We start from the raw sequence: 21,334 nt of genomic DNA, 5'->3' as shown, positions 1-21,334 counted from the left end.
CCTCTCCTCACCGTCCCGGCCGCTCTTACCGTCGCGGTCGCACAGCTGAATGGCCTCCAGGCTGAGGTTTTTGAGCACCTCCTCACAGGGGCTGGTGGGGCTGTTGAGGGCATGATCCAGGCGCGGCACCTCCATTTTTCCAACCCCCTTTTCAAGCCCGCCTGCTTCGTATCCTGGCTCTCTCCGCCGGCCGGGTGGGCAAGAAGGGCGGGAAAAGAAGGGGGAGTGGCGGAGGGAAGGGAGGGCGCCTGGGACGCGGCGCTGAGGGGCCGAGGCTGAGCCGCGGGGCTGGAGAGCCGCGGCCGACGCGACGGCCGTGGCAGCAGCGCCGGGGAGTGTGCGGCTCTGAGAGACCGAGCGAGACCCGGCGCGAGGGCGGCAGGCGCGCGCTCCCGGCGGGGAGGGGACGCTGCGCGAGGGGAACGGGAAGGAGAAGGCGCGGCGCGCGCACGCGCGCGGGAAAACGCGCCCACCTGCCGGCTCGCGGCGCCCCCTCCCCCGCCTCCCTGCGCGCGCGCGCGCGCCCCCGCCTGCCCTCGAGCCACGGCCGAGGCAAACCCGCGCGGGAGGCGCCCGACGACCGAGCGCGCGGCGACGGCGGGCGCCAGGGCGGCTACGTGCGCCGCGCGCGCGCCTCGCCCTCCGCGCTGGTGATGGCGATTTGGCGTTTTCTCTCTGCTCAGTGTCAGGTGGAGCCCGAGTTGTCACTGAGATGTCTTCACGGGGAGGCGAGGGCAAGCAGGTTGGTTGGTCATCAAGGATTGAAAATGAAAAGTAAGGGCCCAGATTCTCTGTATCCGGGTGTTGCTGCCTTCCCCTCTCAAGGTTCCAGGCTGCTCGCTGCCTGCACCCTGCCGGCTCACCCCGAGCGGGTTCCCTGAAGAGTGGTGGGGTTTGGGGACAGCATTTTGGCCACTCCGAGGGAGGGGCAAACATGGAAACTCATAACCGCCAGAAAGGCGAGGGAATGAGAAGGTAGCAGCTAGCCTGCTAAAAGGGCAGCAGACACGCTTTGAGGCCAGCAGCCACTTAGCCTGCCTTCCCTGCCTAGCTTTCCTTCATTCACGCATTCAGCAGATAACTATCACATGCTCGCCCCGTGCCAGACATTGTTCTGGGTGCTAAGGAAGGGAGGATAAACAACACCTGCTCTCTTGGATGTGGAAGGAATCTTTGCTACAATAGAAAATGAAGATTGATTTGTGCTTCCTCAGGCTACCCTAAACTTGTGTCCTCCTTGCTTTTAATGACACTTAAGATGCTGCAGTGCACTTAGGGGATGTGCAAATGTTTTAAAAAATAAAATAGATAGAGGTCACAGCCTTTTGACCTCTGTTCGCATTTGCTTCTTTGAAATAGTTTTTAGTTTTGTTGCTATCTCAGGACCAAAAACAGTGCCCCCTCCCCTTTTCGTAGTGTGTGTGCTTGTTGTAAATTAATTTAAGTTCCTTTTTATTGATTTTCCAATTTCAAACATAAATGTTAACCAATAAGGAACAATTTACATGTAGATTGCTATATGCTACCCTTTCTAGTCACATCCATTTAACCATAACGTGACTAAATGTAGTTAATTGAATCCACAATAAATGGAAGGACCTGCTTAAGGTAAAATAAACCAGTGAAAAAACTTGGCACGATTGCAAGTTAATAAAAATCTGTGAAAGATAATTAGGTATCTTAAAGTGAAATGTCCTTATTATGAATTTAGATATTAATGAAGATGGATCTTTTTGAAATTTGAAAGAATTTTTGTGTTAAGGTAGGGGTGTCCCCAAGAAGAAGGTAAATTATTACCTGTCAAGAGATATAACAAGAGGGTACTTACTGATGAATTTTCTGTGTTCGAAAGCCTGACTCCGTAGGGCTAAAAATTAATACGGTCATTGCAACTACAGTGGGTTTGTCTTTCAGAGCAGTCTGAAATTTACAAATCTTGTAGTGATTTTCAAGTGAGAAATATGCATATAATTAAAACTATAAGTCACACAAATATTTATTAAGTACCTGCTATGTACAAGACATATGCTATGTGTTGGAAATTTGGATTTCAAATCTATCAGGATAAATAGATAATTGGAAAAGTAAAAGTATGATGGATGTTAAGAAAGAGGAATTGTGGGAGCTTGTAGAAGCATACGCAGGGGTTATAATCTAGTCTGGATTGTCAAGAAAACTTCCAAAATATGGAGGGAATGGGAAATCATTGAAAGGCTTTAAATAGGGAATTAGCATGATCAGATTTATAGGCTAGAATATTTGTGTAAATATTCTACACAAGGGAGAATAGTTTTGAGAAAGGGAGTAGAGTTTTGAGAAATATTAATGTGACTTTCTGGTTATAAAACCTATTCAACCCAAAGTACTTTTATGCTGAGGATTTGGATTATTACATGCAAAATACAAAAAAAATTGTTTAATATTAATATTTTACTTTTGATATTCAGTATAGGATTTTTTAAAATAAGGTAGGCTTCAAATCAAGGCATTGTCAAGAGATAAAATATAAAATTATTTATGGTTTACCTTATTAAGGCTAGGCCTGGTGGACCAAATGATAGTTTCTCCCGTAGTGAAGACGTGATATCCTACTCCACTATAAAGGCTTAGGCCAGGGATTGATATAAGGAAGGTGGTGGTGATGAGATAGGTAAAGTAGAAGAAAATCCTGTTCTCTTTGGCTCAGAGAATTACGAAAAAGGGGTAGAAGAGTTCAAGAAAGGCAACCAAAAACATTTTTACTCATTCCCACCTTGAGGATGTGGTTAAGGAGTTGTGGCTTTAGAAATATCCAAATTGGTATGGGAAAACTCAAGGACAGAAAAATTTCTTTCCCAGTTCTCATCTCTGGGAGGATATCTCCTGGTCAGGCTGAGCAGCGACCACATTCATGTAACCTTGAGCAGGGGATCATAATTAGGCAGAGACAGGGTAGTAGTTTACTTCCCAGAACTGATGAAAGTTTCTGTGTACTCAGAAAGTAGCCGAGTTGAGTGCCAGCAGACCTGCCATGAAGCAGGATGTTAAAAGAGCAAGGTGATCCTTTAGCAAAGACTGTGGGGTGGGCTTTCTAGACCAGGAATGTCTAAAGTGCCAAAGGGATGAGATATGTCAGTCAGGGGTACAGACCATGAGTTTCTCTGGCTACCAACTTCAAGTGAAACACCAGAAGCAACTAGACATACAAGCATGTTACCTTAGAGACCAGAAGAGGCAGAAGGCACAATTCAAACCCAGTGACCCTTTATTCCAATGCCTCAAGGTAATGGAAGCTCTTTTCTGGTATTCTCAGATACCATCTAAAATAGGATGTAGGGGAAAAGCTGGAAATCATAGAGACTGAGGATCTCAACCTAATGAAGCTGAACTTTACAAAAGGAACTGATTAAAATACTGATTGAACCCAGGTTCCTGGATTAGAGTAAAACACATCATTTCCCTCCCCTGTTTCTCAGGGAATGAGATTTCATGAGGATGACCAAATCAGTTTTAGATAAAATGAAAATTCTACCTTTTCTTTTTATGCCAAAGTTCAGTATGAGTAATTACAGTCACCATTCACTTACATCACTTAATCGTTAGCTTGAGGTGTCCACTATTACAGTCAAAATCCTACCAGTCATTCAAGCCCCAACTCAAGTGGTACATCCCATATAAAAATGATTCCCTCTGCCAAAACCCTTTTTGTTTTATTTCCATGAGGCTTTATTTATAGTTCTCTTACAGACATAATCACATTATGATTTATAAGTTATTAGCATACATGAAAAATCAGACTCAAATTTGAGGACCTTAAATATATTCTAATTAAATACCTTATTCAGTGTTGAAGCCATTAACAAGAGGTTATTTATCTCCTAATAAATAGCAAATTAAAATCCTCACAAAGTAATCCAAAGTCTTCCTCATTCTGTGCCCAAACATGCCTCCTATAAGAGCAACACAAAGGCCTTAATTTTCCCCTCTGTTGATAATGCACAATAATGATAATCCTCCTGTTGCCCACATATATTCAAATCTCTGGCTAGTACTCCTAGTTCTTTCAAACATTTGTGAAATCACATTGTTTTGAGTCTCTATCACTGTGGACACTCTCCTCTGGATAGCTCCAATTTTTCTAAGAATCCATAAGTAAACAACCAGGTGTAGAAATAAGAATATAAAGGGAAACACATTATGATATCACCATCTTTGCTCTATGTGCCATACATCTTGTAATGCAGCCCAGGAACACATTAATTTTTTTGACAGTAATACCACTCAGCTCACAATCCTAAGCTTGCAAGCACATAAAACCCTATACTTCTTCCCTGAACATTTCTTATTTCTCTTGTGATATTGTAGATTTTAAGCACGTGTTATTCATACAGAGAAGATACTCTGTAGAGTTTTCTCAATTATTTGATTGAGCTTCAGTAGTTTCAATGTGTTTAGTTGTTGGAACTAGCCTAGGATTTTATTAAAGGCAAAGAAAAAGTAGGCTACAAAGTCCTCTTGGTAGGCTAGTGCAGAGGCCTATCTTTTATGATTCACAGGCCCAGGGACAACCAAAACCATACGTAGAAAGAAACTCCACAAAATGCATAATAAAGAAAAGGCTGCATTTTATTTCCTCTTGTAACACTACCATAACATTTCTTAAACTCTTATTATAAATGGAAGGGCAAAAGAAGACTCATGATTGACAGAAACAAAGTTGAAAACAATTCAGATATTCCAAATTACTTGTCCTGACTCAGAACAGGTAGTGTCTGGACTTGTGAAGATAAAGTGACATAATGCATATGAAAGTACTATATGAACTATAAGGAACCTCAAAAAGTTAGGGTATTATAGGTGCCAAGAACTCCATTAAGAAAGGATATCTAATCAATTTTACAAATGTAAGGGATTATTTTAATAACTATTTTAAGACATTGAGAACTTTCATATTTAGAAAATCTTCATGGTTTAGTGTGTTGGGGCTTTTAAAACAAAGATAGTTTAACATATGCAAATCAGTAAATGTGATACACCGCATTAACATAATGAGGGACAAAACCCATATGATCATCTCAATAGATGCAAAAAAGGCATTCAACAATATTCAAAATCTTTTCATGATAAAAACTCTGAACAAATTAGTTATTGAAGGAATGTACCTCAACATAATAAAGGACATATGTTGCAAGCCCATGGTAACATTGTACTCAACAATGAAAAGTTGAAAGCTTTTCCTTTAAGATCAGGAATAAGTTAAAGATGCCTATTCTCACCACTATTCGACATAGTACAGGAAACCCTAGCCAGAACAATTAGGCAGGAAAATGAAAAAAAGGCATTCAAATAGGAAAGGAAGAAGTTAAACTGTTTCTGTTTGCAGATGATGCGATCTTATATACAGAAAACCCTAAAGACTCCACCAAAAAAACCTCTTAGGACTAATAAATTCAATAAACTTGCCAGATACCAAGTCAGCATACAAAATCAGTTGTATTTATATATGGTAACAAAAAAAAAATAGCAAACAATCCAAAAGATCAAGAAAACAATCGCATTTTCAGTAGCATCAAAACAAATAAAACACTTAGGAATAAATTTAACTTATGAGGCAAAAGATCTGTACAATGAAAACTATAAAACATTGATGAAATAAATTGTAGAAAACAAATAAATGGAAAGGTTTCCTGTGTTCATGGATTGGAAAGATTAATATTGTTAAAATGTCCACACTACCCAAAGCAATCTAAAGATTTAATGCAATCCCTATCAAAATTCCAATGGAGTTTTTCACAGAAATAGAAAAGACCATCTTAAAACACCTATGAAACCACAAAAGACTGAAGAGCTAAAGCAATCTTGAGCAAGAAGAACTAAGCTGGAGATGTCACATGTAGGGGCTGGGCCTAGAAGAAAGGATAGATGGAAAGAACGTGAGCAAGGTGAATGAAGGGTCAGGCAAAAACGCTTGCCTGAAGCTGCTTGTTTGCAGAGTACAAAGGTAAGCTGACCTGTATGGAAAGAAAGGATGGATGGATGGAAAGAACGTGAGGGTCAGGTGAAAACGCCTGACCAAATTTGCTTGTTTGCTGAGTGCAAAGATCAGCTGAAAACAGCTGACCTGTATGGAAATTGTTAAAGAAATGAACAAGCGGCCCTGACCCTTTGCACATGTCCTTGGAAATAAATACGAGGAGGAGCTTAGCTGAAGAGGCCATTTTCTCCTTTAGATTTTCGTCTCTCCCCTTCTCCCTAAACACCATGTGTTTCAAGTAATTATTCATTACTTCGCTACCGAGCTCAGGAGTGAAAAAGTAGCCCCAACAGTCACACTTCCGGATTTCAAACTATATTATAAAGCTAAGCTATAGTAATCAAAACAGTTTGGTACTGGCATTAAACAGATACATAGACCAATGCAACAGAATAGAGAGCCTAGAAATAAATCCACACATTTACTGTCAACTGATTTTTGACAAAGGTGCCAAGAACACACAATGGGGAAACAACCACCTCTTCAATAAATGGTCTTGGAACAACTGAATATCCACGTGCAGAAAGATGAAATTAGACCGTTATCTCATACCATGTGAAAAGTTAATTCAATGGATTAAAGACTTAAATGTAAGACCTGAAACTGTAAAACTACTAGGGGAAAACATGGGGGGAAAGCTCCACGATACTGGGTCTAGGCAATGAATTTTTGGATATGAACCCAAAGGTACAGGCAACAAAAGCAAAGATAGACAAATGGGATTACATGAAACTGAAAAGCTTCTGGACAGCCAAGGTAACAATCAACAGAGTGAACAGACTACCTATGGAATGGGAGAAAACTTTTGCAAACCATATATCTGATAAGGGGTTAATATCCAAAATATATAAGGAACACAAAGAACTCAATAGTAAGAAAACAACCCGATTAAAAATGAGCAAAGAATCTGAATAAACATTTCTAAAGACATACAAATGGTCAAGAAATATATGAAAAAAAATGCTCAAAATCACTAATCATCAGAGAAATACAAATTAAAACCACAATGAGATATCACCTCATACCTATTAAAAGGGCCATTATCAATAAGACAAAAAATAATGAGTGTTGGAGAGGCTATAGAGAAAAGGAGACCCTTGCGCATTGTTGGTGGGAATGTAAATTAGTACACCATTACAGAAAACAATATAAGGATTCCTCAAAAAACTAAAAGTATTGTAGAACTACCATATGATTCAGCAATCCCTCTGTTTGGTATATACCCAAAGGGATGAAATCAGTACCTTGTAGAGATACCTGCACTCCCATGTTCATTGCAGCATTATTCACAGTAGCCAAGATATGGAAACAGCCTAAGTATTGATGATGCATGAATGGATAAGGAAAATGTGGTGTGGGGTGTGTGTGGGGGTTTGTGTGTGTGTATGTATGTATAACAGACTATTATTCAGCCTTAAAGAAGAAGGTACCATCATTTGCAACAACATGGGTGAATCTTGAGGACATTGTGCCAAGTGAAATAAGCCAGACACAGAAAGAAAAATACTGCATGATCTCACTTATATGTGGAGTCTAAAAAGAAGTCACACTCACAGAAGTGGAGTGGTTACCAGGAGCTGTAGGGTGGGTGAAAAGGGGAGGTATTGGTCAAAGAGTACAAACCTTCAGCTATAACATTAATGAGTACTGGAGACCTAATGTTTAGTATGGTGACTGTAGTTCATAACAATATATACTTGAAATTCGCTGAGGGAGTAGATCTCAAATGTTCTCACCCCTCCATGCACACACACAAATGGTAACTATGTGAGGTGATGGATATGTTAATTAGCTTGCTTGTGGACAATCATTTCACAATGTATACATATATCAAGACATCACATTGTAAATATATGCAATTTTTATTTGTCAGTCATACCTCAATACAGCTGGAAAAATATACGGATTTTTAAAAATGATCTCACCCTCTCTTTCCTGGGGGAAAACATGAAGGCAGAGTGAAGTTTCTCATTTGTTTTTATCTTTAGCTCAGTAGGTCCCGGTAAAACATGCCACTTCTCCTTCCCTCACCTCTGCTCCCCATTCAGTGCCTATGTATGCAGGACAGAGTTAGCTTCTTATTTTTCTCCCCTCCAGCTTCATCAGTCTTTCTCTTTTCTCCAATTCTCTTTTCTGTCTTTACACATTGCCAAATCACCTTGATTTTTTAAATTATCTTATTTGAACCAAACAGTAAGTGTCCAATTTTTTAATATTCTAATGTATATAAGGAACCCATTGCAAAATATGAAGTGATATCAAATTGTTGTTCATTGCTTCCATTTATTTTAAATCCTCATACAACTTATCACCAATCTTCAGCATTCTGATTCTTACTCTTCATGTGTCATTTGGATTTGGTAAGATTTTAATATCACCAAATATAAAGGCCTTTTATTATCTGCATCCTCTTTGATACTTCAGTAGCATATTTCTGCTGAACTTCTGTAGTGCTGAACTCTACTGGGTTTCTTCCTACATGTGTACTTAATGTTTATCAACTCTAGCTTCCAGGCTACTGCCTTGAGTGTAGGTGTTCTTTAAAGTTCAACCTTTGACATTATGTTCTTTTCTGTTTAAAATTATTTCCTCTGAGAGTTCATGAGTTCTCATGAATTTTAATCTCTTCCTAATGTTTAAATTCTCACCTTTATTGTCAAATTCCTATTTCAAATCCCCACCTCTAAACAAATCTATTTCCAACTGTCTAATGAACATTTTTATTTACATTTCCATAATCATTTCTAATTAATCAATTCCTCCCCCAAACTGGTTTCCTTTTCTAATTTCCCCCATTATAGCTACTAGCAGCAGTATCCTCTTAGTCACCTCATGTCACGCCAACTTTCTGATTTTCTCTTTTCTTCTTTAAATCAAACTATCATCAAAACCATTTCAATTTCGTAATATTCCTTGGATATGCGGTTTTTCCTGAGTTATTAGTAGTACTACTGCCATGTTAAGTTCTCCTGTATTGTCTTCTGATCCCTCTTCTTTAATCTGCTACTACTAAGACCAACCCAGTAAAACACTATGTTAATCAGAACTTGCTCAATAATTTACAATAGCTATCTATTTTTGTTCTATAGTTAATGTTAAGCTACTGAAGCTTTTAAGGGAGGTATATGACAATTACAAAGCAGTTATATGAAGATTAATCTGCCTCTGTTTTATAGGCTGAATAGAATTGAGGTAGACTGGAGTTTAGGAGATTATTATAGGATTAGTATAGGAGATTATTATTATTTTGGGTAGGCAATAAATTATAAGGTATTATAGACTAGGGCAGTATAATTGGGGAAGGAAAGGAAATAATGGATTTGAGACAGTGATGTAACACAATTATGTTTCTGAGATTTTTTTAAATCACAAAAAGGAGGTCCTTCAATATTTTGATATTTTAAAAGATTAAATTGTTCACTCATAATACTGATCTTTATATACTACAAATATTAATACTACAGTACAGCATCATATGGCCATGAAGAAAAATGTATTGTATATGCTTTCCCAATGTTTAAAATCTAATAGTTATTTTCCAGTGATACATAGATTATCCTTAAGAACTAAAGCTACATCTTTAAGCTGTTGCTATTGCATATTTGTGAATAAACAAAGCTAAACAACAAATGGCTCTCAAAATAGCCTGTCTTGTAATATCCTCTGCTGACACTAGTTAAAATTTGAAAGGAGTTGAGGTTGGGAGGAAGAAATCTTAGGAAGGATGGAGAAGAAAGAACTTCTTTGTAGACAGAACCACTCTGATTGGGAGGTTTTCTCTTGTCCTCTCTGGTCCTGCCCCTCTTATTCAGTATCTGTTATGGTGGAGCATTCTCAGAATGTGTTCAAGTGCACAGCCTAGGTACCTTGTCAGAGAATCTTGGAAATAAACTATATATGGTGGTGAGCAGACTTGTAAGTATATAGCCACAATTAGTTTGCCCCAAGTTCCAGGTTGTTATTGCTTTCGCAGGTGTATCTTTCTGGTTTTGAGTTTTTCACCAGGCTAAAACTAATTCCCTTAGCTCTGTACATTACAAACAGAACCTTTAGTCTATTCCCCTTGAACACAGCTCAAAACTGCTCTGCCGAAACCCTAATTTAGTTAGTGTCCCCTTAAATATAACCACAGAAATTTCCTGATTAGTCTTTCTCAAGGGTTTTTATCTCAGCAGAATTAGGGCTGTGAATTTTATAATGATGAACATATTTTAGTTTCCCTAATTTCTTTCTAAGCTAAAACAGATGCCTAAAAGTCTTCTCATTTTTTTCCTGAGCATTTCCCACCCTCCTCAGATTGTACTGTAATATCAGTGACGTTATATAGTTCACATCTGCCATATACTCATTGGTATAATAAGAAAGGCTAATTTAACAACCACATCTTGCTTTGGGACTTTCTCTGTAATATTTATGTAAACAAAACTACCGCACTGCATTCAACTAGAGTTTAACTTTCCGGACTTCATCCAGACTAGGCTTGCTCCATGATCCATAATGAGAAAAGCTTCAGGGTGGGTAGAAGCTTATTAAAGAGATTACTCATCAACAACATGTACTGATGATGATTCATTGTTATGTATGCATGCATGTATGTATGTATGAAGTCAATGTGCATTATTGAGTAGCAATTAGGTTTTGTTATGATATAAAGGGAAACACTTTCCTTGCCAGCATCACCGTCTTCCCCAAGTTATCGCTATTTTCTTAGAATTCAGATAAATGGAGTTGCTTCTGATGAACTTTTCTTAGCAAGGAAAGACAGCCATCATAAACATTAACTAAGTAGCTATTTATAGGAGGGGCTTCAGCTAGAAAGTGGCAATAATGAGGGGTATGGGGACCGAAGACTATGGTCGGCCCTCTGTATCTTTGGGTTCTGAGTCAGTGGATTCAACCAATAGTGGATCAAAAATATTTTTTTTTAAAAAATGAATGGTTGCATCTGTACTGAACATGTACAGACTTTTTTTCTTGTCATTATTCTATGAACAATACAGTATAAGAACTATGTACATAACATTTATATTAGGTATTATAAGTAATCTAGAGATGATTTAACCTACATGGGAGGATGTGCATATGTTATATGCAATTATTAGCCATTTTATATCAGGGACTTGAGCATCTGTGGATCTTGGTATCTACGAGGGGAGGCCTAAAACCAATCCCTCATGTATACTGAGGGACGATGGCATCACCTTCTGCTATTCTTAATAAGGTTCCCCGTTATTAGAATATACATGAGACTTTATGGTTCCAATCTGTGTTCATATTCATTGTATAGTATTCATAAAGCTGTCAAATACTATCAAGATTGGAAGATTTCTTTTACCACTGCCTTTCATATGTATTAAATTTCTTCACAATGGCTAAGCCAAGTTGTATGTCAATCTGTCTAGCAACTAGAAAACTATTTCCTCTTGAGGTAACCTGTTTTATTAATATCTGTAGAGAGCTCTGATCTCATTATATGGAATCAAAAACTTCTTCCCACTTTCAATGTTTCCTTATCTTGGAGACACAGAGAACAGTCAATTCTTCTTCACATGACAGCCACATACATACATGTATGTGTGTATGTATATGGTTCAGAACACAGTATCTCTGATTCTTCTTTTCTCTAGACTAAATCTTTCCAAACACCGCGGCTCTGTCTCAAGGATATTGTGTTCTTATTAGCCTCTGAATTTTCTCGAAAATTATGTATTTTCCTCTTAAAGTATAATGTCCAGAACTAAACACATTATAATGATGATGGTCTGATCACAATAGAGTAGTTCTATAGCCATCTGAACTGTTTGATTACAAATAAGTACTTCTAAATAAATTACCAGTTTATTCACAGTCAAAAATGATCTTTGATTATTTGACAATTTATAGCTATTCATATTCGCAAATTTATTCACAATAATTTTCATGTATTATTCCTCACAACAGCCTTCTTGAAGTTTTGTATTTTTAAACTGAAAAAAAACTACACTTCTCATTTTTATAAATCATGAATGATATTAAAGCTAATTATGCATAACATAAAAAATGAAATAACCATTGCAGTGTAGTTACATTTTATGTAGTCTCTTGGTTACTCTATGATCCCTTAGACTTTTGCATCAGGACTTGTAATGAAGCTTGATAAGATTTTCTATTTATGATAAGTGTTATATTACCACAAGTATTTGTGGATTCACACATTTTGTGGGATAGATTATGGGCTAATCTTTCATGGTATAGAAGGTGTTGACAGTCCATGAAATGGAACAAAGAAACCTTATTTCAGATATTCACAGGGCAAACCTGACAGCCTTATATGGATTTAGTTGATGCTGCAGTAGGGATAAAGGAAATTATTTCTTTGGTCTCTCATTTGGTATGTCTCTTATTACAGCACAGTCCTACATTGCATTTAATTTTTCTTCTGCACAAATGTTGTATAGCTAAAAATAGTGACTTGACTGTTTAAGGTATCACAAAACTGAAGAATAAAGGGCCCTTAATTAAACATAGCCAAAGAAAGACTAAGTCTACAGAGAGCTACATGGACACTAAGCCTACGGAAAAAAGTCCTAATACATCAGGGAACAGACCCAGACAAAGTTAAATTCTAAGGAATCACCTGGTAAAATTGAGCTTCAGAGACAGACCAGGCACATTTAGTTCATTTTTGCCACATATTACATTCTATTGCCTTGGTTTCTGTTCCATGGTATTTCAATGTCTTACATCCCTGGATCATTCTTTGCAGATCTTTTTCTTTTTTATTTCTTGTTTCATAATAGCCAAAGGTCTATTATGGGGTAGATGGGTAGGGTCAGAAAAAGAGAGAAAAACCAAACAGATATGTTACTCAGTAGGACCATTATGGGCCCTCATTAGTCGTCTTATCTATTTCTCTCTCCTAAAGGTGCCTTTATATATTGACCCCAAACAGATGTTTATTTTAGGAAATATATCAGTATGTATTCAACCAATTTGTCTGATGTCACATAAACAAATTAAGCATCTCATTTGTTTTATGCTTTTAAAATACTTTTGAGTGTCTTATTGAAGTTTTCTTAAAATGTAGCTTGTGATGACTTTGTTCCATGTCTTCATAAGAGGCTGTGAATTTACCATAGTAGATGGTGCAAATGATATTTACTGGTCTCAGCTTCTTATGGATGAGCCAAAACCTGTGATGGAATATTTTTTTTTTTTTTTTGCCACCTCACCAGTTGGCTTAATTTGGATATGTTAAGTTTCTGTTTTAAGGCTTTGGTCTTCTCACTCCTAAAGCCTCAGTGCCTTAATGGTTCCCAAGTGATTTGACAGGGTAAACTTAAACTTGTGGAATTGTTTATACATCTGATTTGTAAGATAATTTAGAGCTTTCAGTTATACCCTAGCCCCCCTCCCCTGGACACACACACCTAGTCTCAACTCAGACTACATAGAAAACAGCTAAAGCTGGTAGACTCAATACCCTTCACAATAACAACAAAGAAAATAAAATACCTAGGAATACATTTAACTAAGAAAGTAAAAGACCTCTACAGGAGGAACACTGAGGAAGGAAATAGCAGAGGATGTAAACAGGTGGAAAACCATACCATGCTCATGGGTCGGTAGAATCAATATTGTTAAAATGTCTATACTACCCAAACAGATCTACAGATTCAATGCAATCCCTATTAAAATACCAACATCATTTTTTGCAGATCTAGAAAATATAATTCTATGCTTTGTATGGAACCAGAGAAGACCCTATATAGCAAAAGCAATCTTAAGTAAAAAGAACAAACTGAGAGGCATCAATTAACCAGACTTCAAGCTCTACTACAAGGCTATAGTAACTAAAACAGCATGGTGCTGGCACAAGAACAGAGAAATAGACCAATGGAACAGAACTGAGAACCCAGATATAAAACCATCCTCATATAGCCATCTAATCTTTGACAAAGGAGACAAAAAAATACACTGGGGAATGGATACCTTAGTCAATAAATAGTACTGGAAAAATTGGATAGCCACATGTAGAAGACTGAAACAGGATCTGCACCTTTCATCTCTCACAAAAATCAGCTCCTGGTGGATAATAGACTTAAACCTAAGGCATGAAACTGTAAGAATTCTAGAAGAAAATGTTGGAAAAACTCTTATAGACATTGGACTAGGGAAAGAATTTATGAAGAAGACCCCAAAGGCAATCACAGCAATAATAAAAATAAATAAATGGCACTAATCAAATTAAAAAGATTCTGCACAGCCTAGGAAACTATCATGAGAGCAAACAGACAACCTACAGAATGGGAGAAAATAGTATGCTACACATCTGATAAAGGGCCGATAACTAGAATCTATGTAGAACTTCGGAAAATCACCAAGAAAAAAGTCAAACAACCCTATCAAAAAGTGGGCAAAGGACATGAACAGAAATTTTCAAAAGAAGATAGACTAATGGCCAACAAACATGAAAAAATGCTCAACATCTGTAATCATCAGGGAAATGCAAATCAAAACCACAATGAGATATCACTTATCTCCAGTGAGAATGGCCTTTATCAAAAAGTCCCAAAACAATAAATGTTGGCATGGATCCAGAGAGATTGGAACACTCATATACTGCTGGTGGGACTGCAAACTAGTACAACCTCTGTGGAAGGTACTATGGAGATACCTCAAAGAGCTACAAGTAGAACTACCATTTGATCCAGCAATCCCGTTACTGGGTATCTACTCAAAAGAACAAAAGACAATCTCTAAAAGAGACATCTGCACCCGAATGTTTATAGCAGCACAATTCACAATTGCCAAGATGTGGAAACAACCCAAGTGCCCATCAATATATGAGTGGATTAATAAAATGTGGTATATGTATACCATGGAGTTCTACTCAGCCACGAAAAACAATGGTGATCTAGCACCTCTTCTATTACCCTGGATAGAGCTGGAGCCCATTCTACTACGTGAAGCATCCCAAGAATTGGAAAACAAGCACCACATGTACTCACGATCAAATTCATATTAACTGACTTAACTGACCAACACTTAAGTGCACATATAGTAGTAACATTCATTGGGTGTTGGACAGATGGGAGGGGGAGGAGGGGATGGGTATATGTATACCTAATGGGTGCAGTGAGCACTGTCTGGGGGACGGACACACTTGAAGCTCTGACTAAGGTGGGGCAAAGGCAATATATGTAACCTAAACATTTGTACCCTCATAATATGCTGAAATAAAAAAAAGAAAAAAGAAAACAGCTAAAGCTAAATCAACTAAAAACTTTTCTTTCTTTTTCTTGTTTTTCTTTTAGTGCCCCATGGATAATGGGTACTAGGGAGGAATTTGCCACATCATTTGTTTAAAGACTAGAATCAACAAATGTAAACTCCATTGGTTTGATGAATGCAATTTAACTAAGACTTTTAGTGCTTCCCCTGTGTGAGGGATTAAGTTCCAGGACACAGAGAAGTATGAGACTTTCTTCTGAGAGTGAATTTACCCATGAAAGGATATGGTCTACTGCTATTGAGGAGAAACTAACTTCACAAAAATAATCTGCTTTTTATGATATGGCATACATTACAAACCTTTTTTGGTCAGACAGAAAGGCATTGACAGTTTTCTGGCATAACAGTATCTAGACTAAACATATATAAACTATGGCATTTTGCCTTTATCCTATCACTATTCTCTTTCATTTTTCATGTTGTTGGTTTGTTTTATAATGGTACCAATTGACCTACACTTGGCATTTTATATAGCAAGCATGTGCTTGTTTATAGTATCGACTTAGAAGAGAAGGGTAAATAAAGAGGGAGGGAAGAAATAGGAAACCATTAAAATCTTTATCAAGATATTTGTAAATATTGATGTTTCAACTTTTTGCACAAAGAGCTTAGCATAAGGCAAACTGTGGCAAATGCTGTAGGACAGGAAAAAAGCATGTGCTGTGCAAGCACTAAGAAGGGAGAAATTAATTTTAGCTAAGGGAAATTTATGTGAATAAAACACTTGTTCTGAGTGCTATAAGTATAATAAACTAAAGTGCCATCAGGTTGCTTTTCCAGGCTCTACATTGTACCGAAAATGCTGCTGAATCAACCATTTTAACCTGTAGAGGGATCCACAAAAGCATTCATCTTACCCCTAAAAACATTTTTTTTTCTTTTTCTGTAGATATATCAGAAAAATACTGGGTTCTTTTAATGGGCAGGGAGGAGGCAATGGCCATTTAACAATGATGAATATGATACCAGATATATAGATCACTTTAATTTCATTTGGTGTAACAAAAGGACATGTGTACACTATAAAATTCCTCCATATTGTTTTAAAGACTAAAATTAAGAATCATCTTTATTTCTTATTTTATATAAATATAAGAATCATTTAGGTTGGCCTGGCTGAATATTGATTCAACTCTGGTTGATTTTGAATGACTATGTATCATATCATAAATTTTAATTTTTAAATAATTAATATTAGTTATTTAGTATAATTTCCTTACAATATATTCCATAACTATTATATTGAAAGTGTATGAGGCTATTTAGTCTTTTATAATTATAAGAATTATATTCCTAATAAGTAAAAGCATGTTAATTTTTTTGTTTATAACCTCAATAATTCTCTTCTCTGTCCATGTCTTCAAATAAAGCCTGGAAAAACACACTGGGCCTGCTTTATAGATGCTGCCTAACATTGACACAGCACTGGATTTCCCAAACAGATTTAGTCCATATCCAATTTGCTGTACCAACAAGCAATGTATAATAAAACCACTTTATGTAGCTTTTCAATTGCCAATTTTTACCTTAGTAGGGGTTGTTAAATTGAGATATGTATGTATTTATCTGTACATGTGAGACTTCTAATAATTTATTCTGTATAATTAAACTCCATGCTTACAAAACATAAAAATCTTTGTATCTCAGATTAGTACATTATAAAATTATAGTCATCTTTCTTTTTTTTTTTTTTTGAGACAGAATCTCGCTCTGTTGCCCAGCTAGAGTGAGTGCCGTGGCATCAGCCTAGCTCACAGCAACCTCAAATTCCTGGGCTTAAGCGATCCTCCTGCCTCAGCCTCCCGAGTAGCTGGGACTACAGGCATGCGCCACCATGCCCGGCTAATTTCTTTTTTCTATATATATTTTTAGTTGGCCAGATAATTTCTTTCTATTTTTAGTAGAGACGGGGTCTCGCTCTTGCTCAGGCTGGTCTCGAACTCATGACCTCGAGCGATCCACCTGCCTCGGCCTCCCAGAGTGCTAGGATTACAGGCATGAGCCACCACGCCCAGCCTATAGTCATCTTTCTTAAATGGTTTTTTTCTTTTTCTTAGAAATGGGGTCTCACTATGTTGCTTAGGCTGAAGTACAGTGGCTATTCCCAAGCATGAATATAGCTCACTACAGCCTCAAATTGTTGGGCTCAAGTGATCCTCCTGCCTCAGTGTCCCAAGTAGCTGGGACTATAGGCACATGACACTGTGCCAGGCTAAAATTATAAATTTATCTTTTATAGTAATTCATATACAAGTACCAGGACCATCCATTCTTCTCTTTTACCATTATGACTTCTGAACTTTTGCTAGGCATATACCATCAAGAGATAACTCATACTTTTTCTTTGACCCCAGTGTGAAGTTATAGTTTGGAAAAGATAAAAAATACAAGCAAATATTTCTAATAAGTTAATGAGTTTTTTTTCCTAGTTAAAAAATACCTGAACAATGATAGTTATTAAGCTCACTTAGGTTTATTCTATCATATGCTGATTATAACTTCAGGCATATGACATTTGGGAATAACACCAATTGGGTATCGGACTCAGGTGGGGGGTGGAGGGAGGGGATGGGGGTATACCTACATGATGAATGCGATGCACACTGTCTCGGGAATGGACAGGCTTGAAGCTCTGACTTGGGGGGGATGGGCAGGACATGGGCAATATATATAACCTGAACTTTTGTATCCCCATAATAAGCTGAAATAAATAATATAAAAAAAATAACTTCAGGCATATGGAATTGTAGGTGACAGAGAAATGTGTTTTCATAAGGTCTTTTTAAACCTATGTTTCTGTATATATTAATATCCATACCTTTCAAAGTTGAAGTGAGAGATTCTTTTTTTTTTATCTTGGGCCTGGGCTGCTGATGTTCTCCTCAAACTGTGTCCTTACTTGTACCAATGTGACACACAAATCCTGGAGAAATAAAGTACTATCTTAAGCAATGACAACTAGTATGAATAAACTTTCTGTATTAATGGATTATCTTTTAAAAACTGACTTCAATGGAAATGGCTTGGGTATCAAAAATGACAAGCAACATTTATTGAGAATCAATAGGCATTTCTTCTAAGTACACATATTAACTCATTTAATGCTCATAACAACCCTATGAGGTAGATACTATTTTTATCCATATTTTACAGATGAGGAAAATCAGCACAGAGAGTTTCAATACTTGCTCAAAGTCACAGAGCTTGGGTTTGAACTGAAACAGTTTGGCTTCAGACCTAGTCCTTACCTTTACATTCTACAAAAAGAAAAAAAAAAATGTGTTCCAATATTCCATGTGTATATACATGTATACATATATATGAGAGAGAATTTATATGTATATGTTCAAATTCAGTGTTTTTGTTTCTTAGTAAGAAAGAAATACTGGGTATAGTTTCACAATTTACTACTGTGGTTAAAATTTTTACAAAGAAGAATCACTTTATACTTTCTTTACTGAGGAAATAAAAACACAAATACATAGTCATTTTCAATTATTTTCAATATTATATAATTTTCAGAGTCATGCGGGCTGTTGGTAATTATGTATTTATGTATTTATTTTGGACTGTGACACTGACATGAGACTAGAGACTCGGGGGATGGCTCAAAGCTTAGAAAGATTAGCATTTCCTGCTTCTCCAGCTTCGTCAGTCTTAGGGTTATGTGAAATACATTTATTTGTATTTGAAATAGAATGAATTTCTATTTTCTTATATAAAGCAAAGATACCTCTGTACCCAAATCCTTTGAGTGGTAGAAGGAATTCCCCATGTGATCTATGATTCTAGGTCAACCTAACTTACAGCTTTGACTGTCTACAAAAATTAATAGTTACTGTAACCCAATCCTGCCTCTGGGATTGCCTATAGTAGATTTACTGAAAATACAAAATGGATGGGAATTAAAATACCCTTAAAAATAAGAAATTGGAATCTTCAGACTTACAAGTAATTTCTTTGATGATGGTTAATTATTATTCTTACTGTACCTGTTCAAGAAATGATGATCCATCTATCTTTAGAACAATTAATTTGGGGCTATTTGGATACATAAAAGATAACTAAGGAAAAGAAAACAAAACAGCAACCTGATCATTATGCCTATATTATTTTCTTTGATGCAAAATGGAAATGTAACTTGATTACATAATCACTTGGAATTTTCTATACATAGGAGAAGCATTAGACTGAAAGTTGTGAAATGCATATAGTAGTATACTGCTAAACTGACTCTAAAAAGGCCTGATTTGTAGTGTTTTCCAGTTTTTGTGGTTTAAATACTCCCACTGTGGGCTGATTTTAAGCCATCAGTGGTTTAACAACTGACTTGAAAAAACTCCTGAAAATCTAGTAATCAGCTCTCTCACAAAACTGAATTTATGATTCTGTGACTTAGTTACTTAGTCCCAATGATGACGAATGCAGTAGAGGGATAGTGTTAATAGCCCCACTTCTTCATACTTCATATAGCCACATCCTGTGCCATGTAACCTGGTAATACTGCTCAGTGATTTTTCTGGACCCAGCCAAGTGACTTGCTTTGACCAGTTGGGATGTTAGCAGGCATGACACAGGTGGAAGTTTGAAAAAGGCCTTCCGTATTTTTACTCTTTCTCTTGAACTTCTGCCATTGCTATGAGAACATACCTGGGAAAGCAGAGCCAAATTGCCCATCACTGCAACTAATACTATCCTAAATCATTTGACAGCCACGAATCACAAGACATGTGAGTGAGCACAGCCCGGATCACCAAATCTGTCTGCTTGATCTGCTGCTGAGTGCAGATGCATAAGCAAGTCCAGCTGAAGTCAGCCAAGCCCAGCCCAAGTAGGGTGAGCCACACAAGCATATGAGATAAATACATTTTAAATATTATATTCATTGCAGTTTTGTGGTGGTTATATAAGATTATTTTTTCAATAGATAACTGATACAATGATGTTATTATTTGGCAAACTTTAATTAAGGTGAAAAGAATTTATACAAGAGGCAATGTGGTTTGTGTGTATGCTATAGAGTTAGTCAAGTCTCAGTTTGCATCTGAGATTGGATGGCCTTGAAAAATTTATTTAACTTCTCTGTGCCTCAGATTTCTCATTTTTAAATTGTAGATGACTAGCCTTGCAGGGTTATTGCACAAATTAATATGTGTGTGTATATATGTACATATGTGTGTGTGTTTTACATATATATATGTGATTAAGAATACAGATCTGGAATCGGACTACCAGGGGTTGATTCCTAGCTGCAGCATTTTAACATTTGAAAGCACTTAGAATTATATATTTTTCATTTATAGCACATATTGTAAGAACTATCTACACCATAATTTGGTAAATAAAATAAAGCTCCTGGCACATAACATATATTCATTAAATGGTAAGTATCATGTAATATAGCTATTTGTTTACTAAGGAAAAATGAACTTGATATTCTGGTAAAATTAGCTAAGCTAATTAGTTATAATATTTTTTAATGCTTGCAGAGATTATCTGGGAGGGGAACAGAGTGACCAGGCAAGCTTAAGTCAATGTTTGTAGGAGCCCCTTTGATCTCCAGAAAACAGGCCCATCAAATCATTACTCTAACAGCTTCCAAGAAGAACCTTAATTTCAACCTGAGACCCATAAGTATAAATTTGGGGGATTTATTTAAATTGCCAGCAGGGATATGATAGTTTTGCTTTCCTATTTAGCATGTTCATGCAAGCTAGTTTTTTTGCTAGGGGATAAACTGAAGGAATTGAGGAATGTCTGCCAATACCCCAGTTTATGTGTCAGGATAAAGACTTCTCAGATAATATGAGAAAAAAAAATCAGGAAGCAGGTCAGAAAGAAAAACGATTCAAGAAGATAAAAGGCAATCAAAACCAGTGTCAAGAGGCTAACATGCCGTGGTACCTCCCACTGAGCAGAAAGAGGAGGAGAACGTCAGTACAGTTCCTTGTGAATCTGTGTATTCTGAAAATGACTCAACATTCCTTGCTTCACAGACCAAGAGGAGACTATGGGCTATAACAGGTATTTGCGATTAAGTTACCACTT

The 21,334-nt window shown here is 37.1% G+C and overlaps 1 protein-coding gene and 1 long non-coding RNA gene across 3 annotated transcripts in view; one reads left to right on the top strand and one right to left on the bottom strand.

Annotated features, from left to right (window-relative positions):
- PHYHIPL (phytanoyl-CoA 2-hydroxylase interacting protein like) overlaps positions 1–397 on the bottom strand; it is a 60,680-nt gene extending 60,283 nt beyond the window's left edge. Inside the window, exon 1 of the mRNA XM_045568792.1 lies at positions 30–397. Coding sequence (XP_045424748.1) covers positions 30–135 — 106 coding nt within the window. The 5' untranslated portion in view covers positions 136–397. The remainder of the gene's footprint in view (positions 1–29) is intronic.
- Positions 398–580: 183 nt separating this feature from the next.
- Positions 581–21,334, top strand: part of LOC123650222 — a 142,389-nt gene continuing 121,635 nt past the window's right edge. For both annotated transcript variants that reach the window (XR_006739300.1, XR_006739301.1), the window contains exons 1-2: positions 581–742; positions 19,999–20,122. This is a non-coding gene — a long non-coding RNA (uncharacterized LOC123650222). The remainder of the gene's footprint in view (positions 743–19,998; positions 20,123–21,334) is intronic.

This window comes from Lemur catta, chromosome 14 (genome assembly GCF_020740605.2).
Source record: "Lemur catta isolate mLemCat1 chromosome 14, mLemCat1.pri, whole genome shotgun sequence".
Lineage (NCBI taxonomy): Eukaryota > Metazoa > Chordata > Mammalia > Primates > Lemuridae > Lemur > Lemur catta.
Note: the sequence above shows the minus strand (reverse complement) of the source record. Positions and strands in the feature narration are given on the sequence as shown.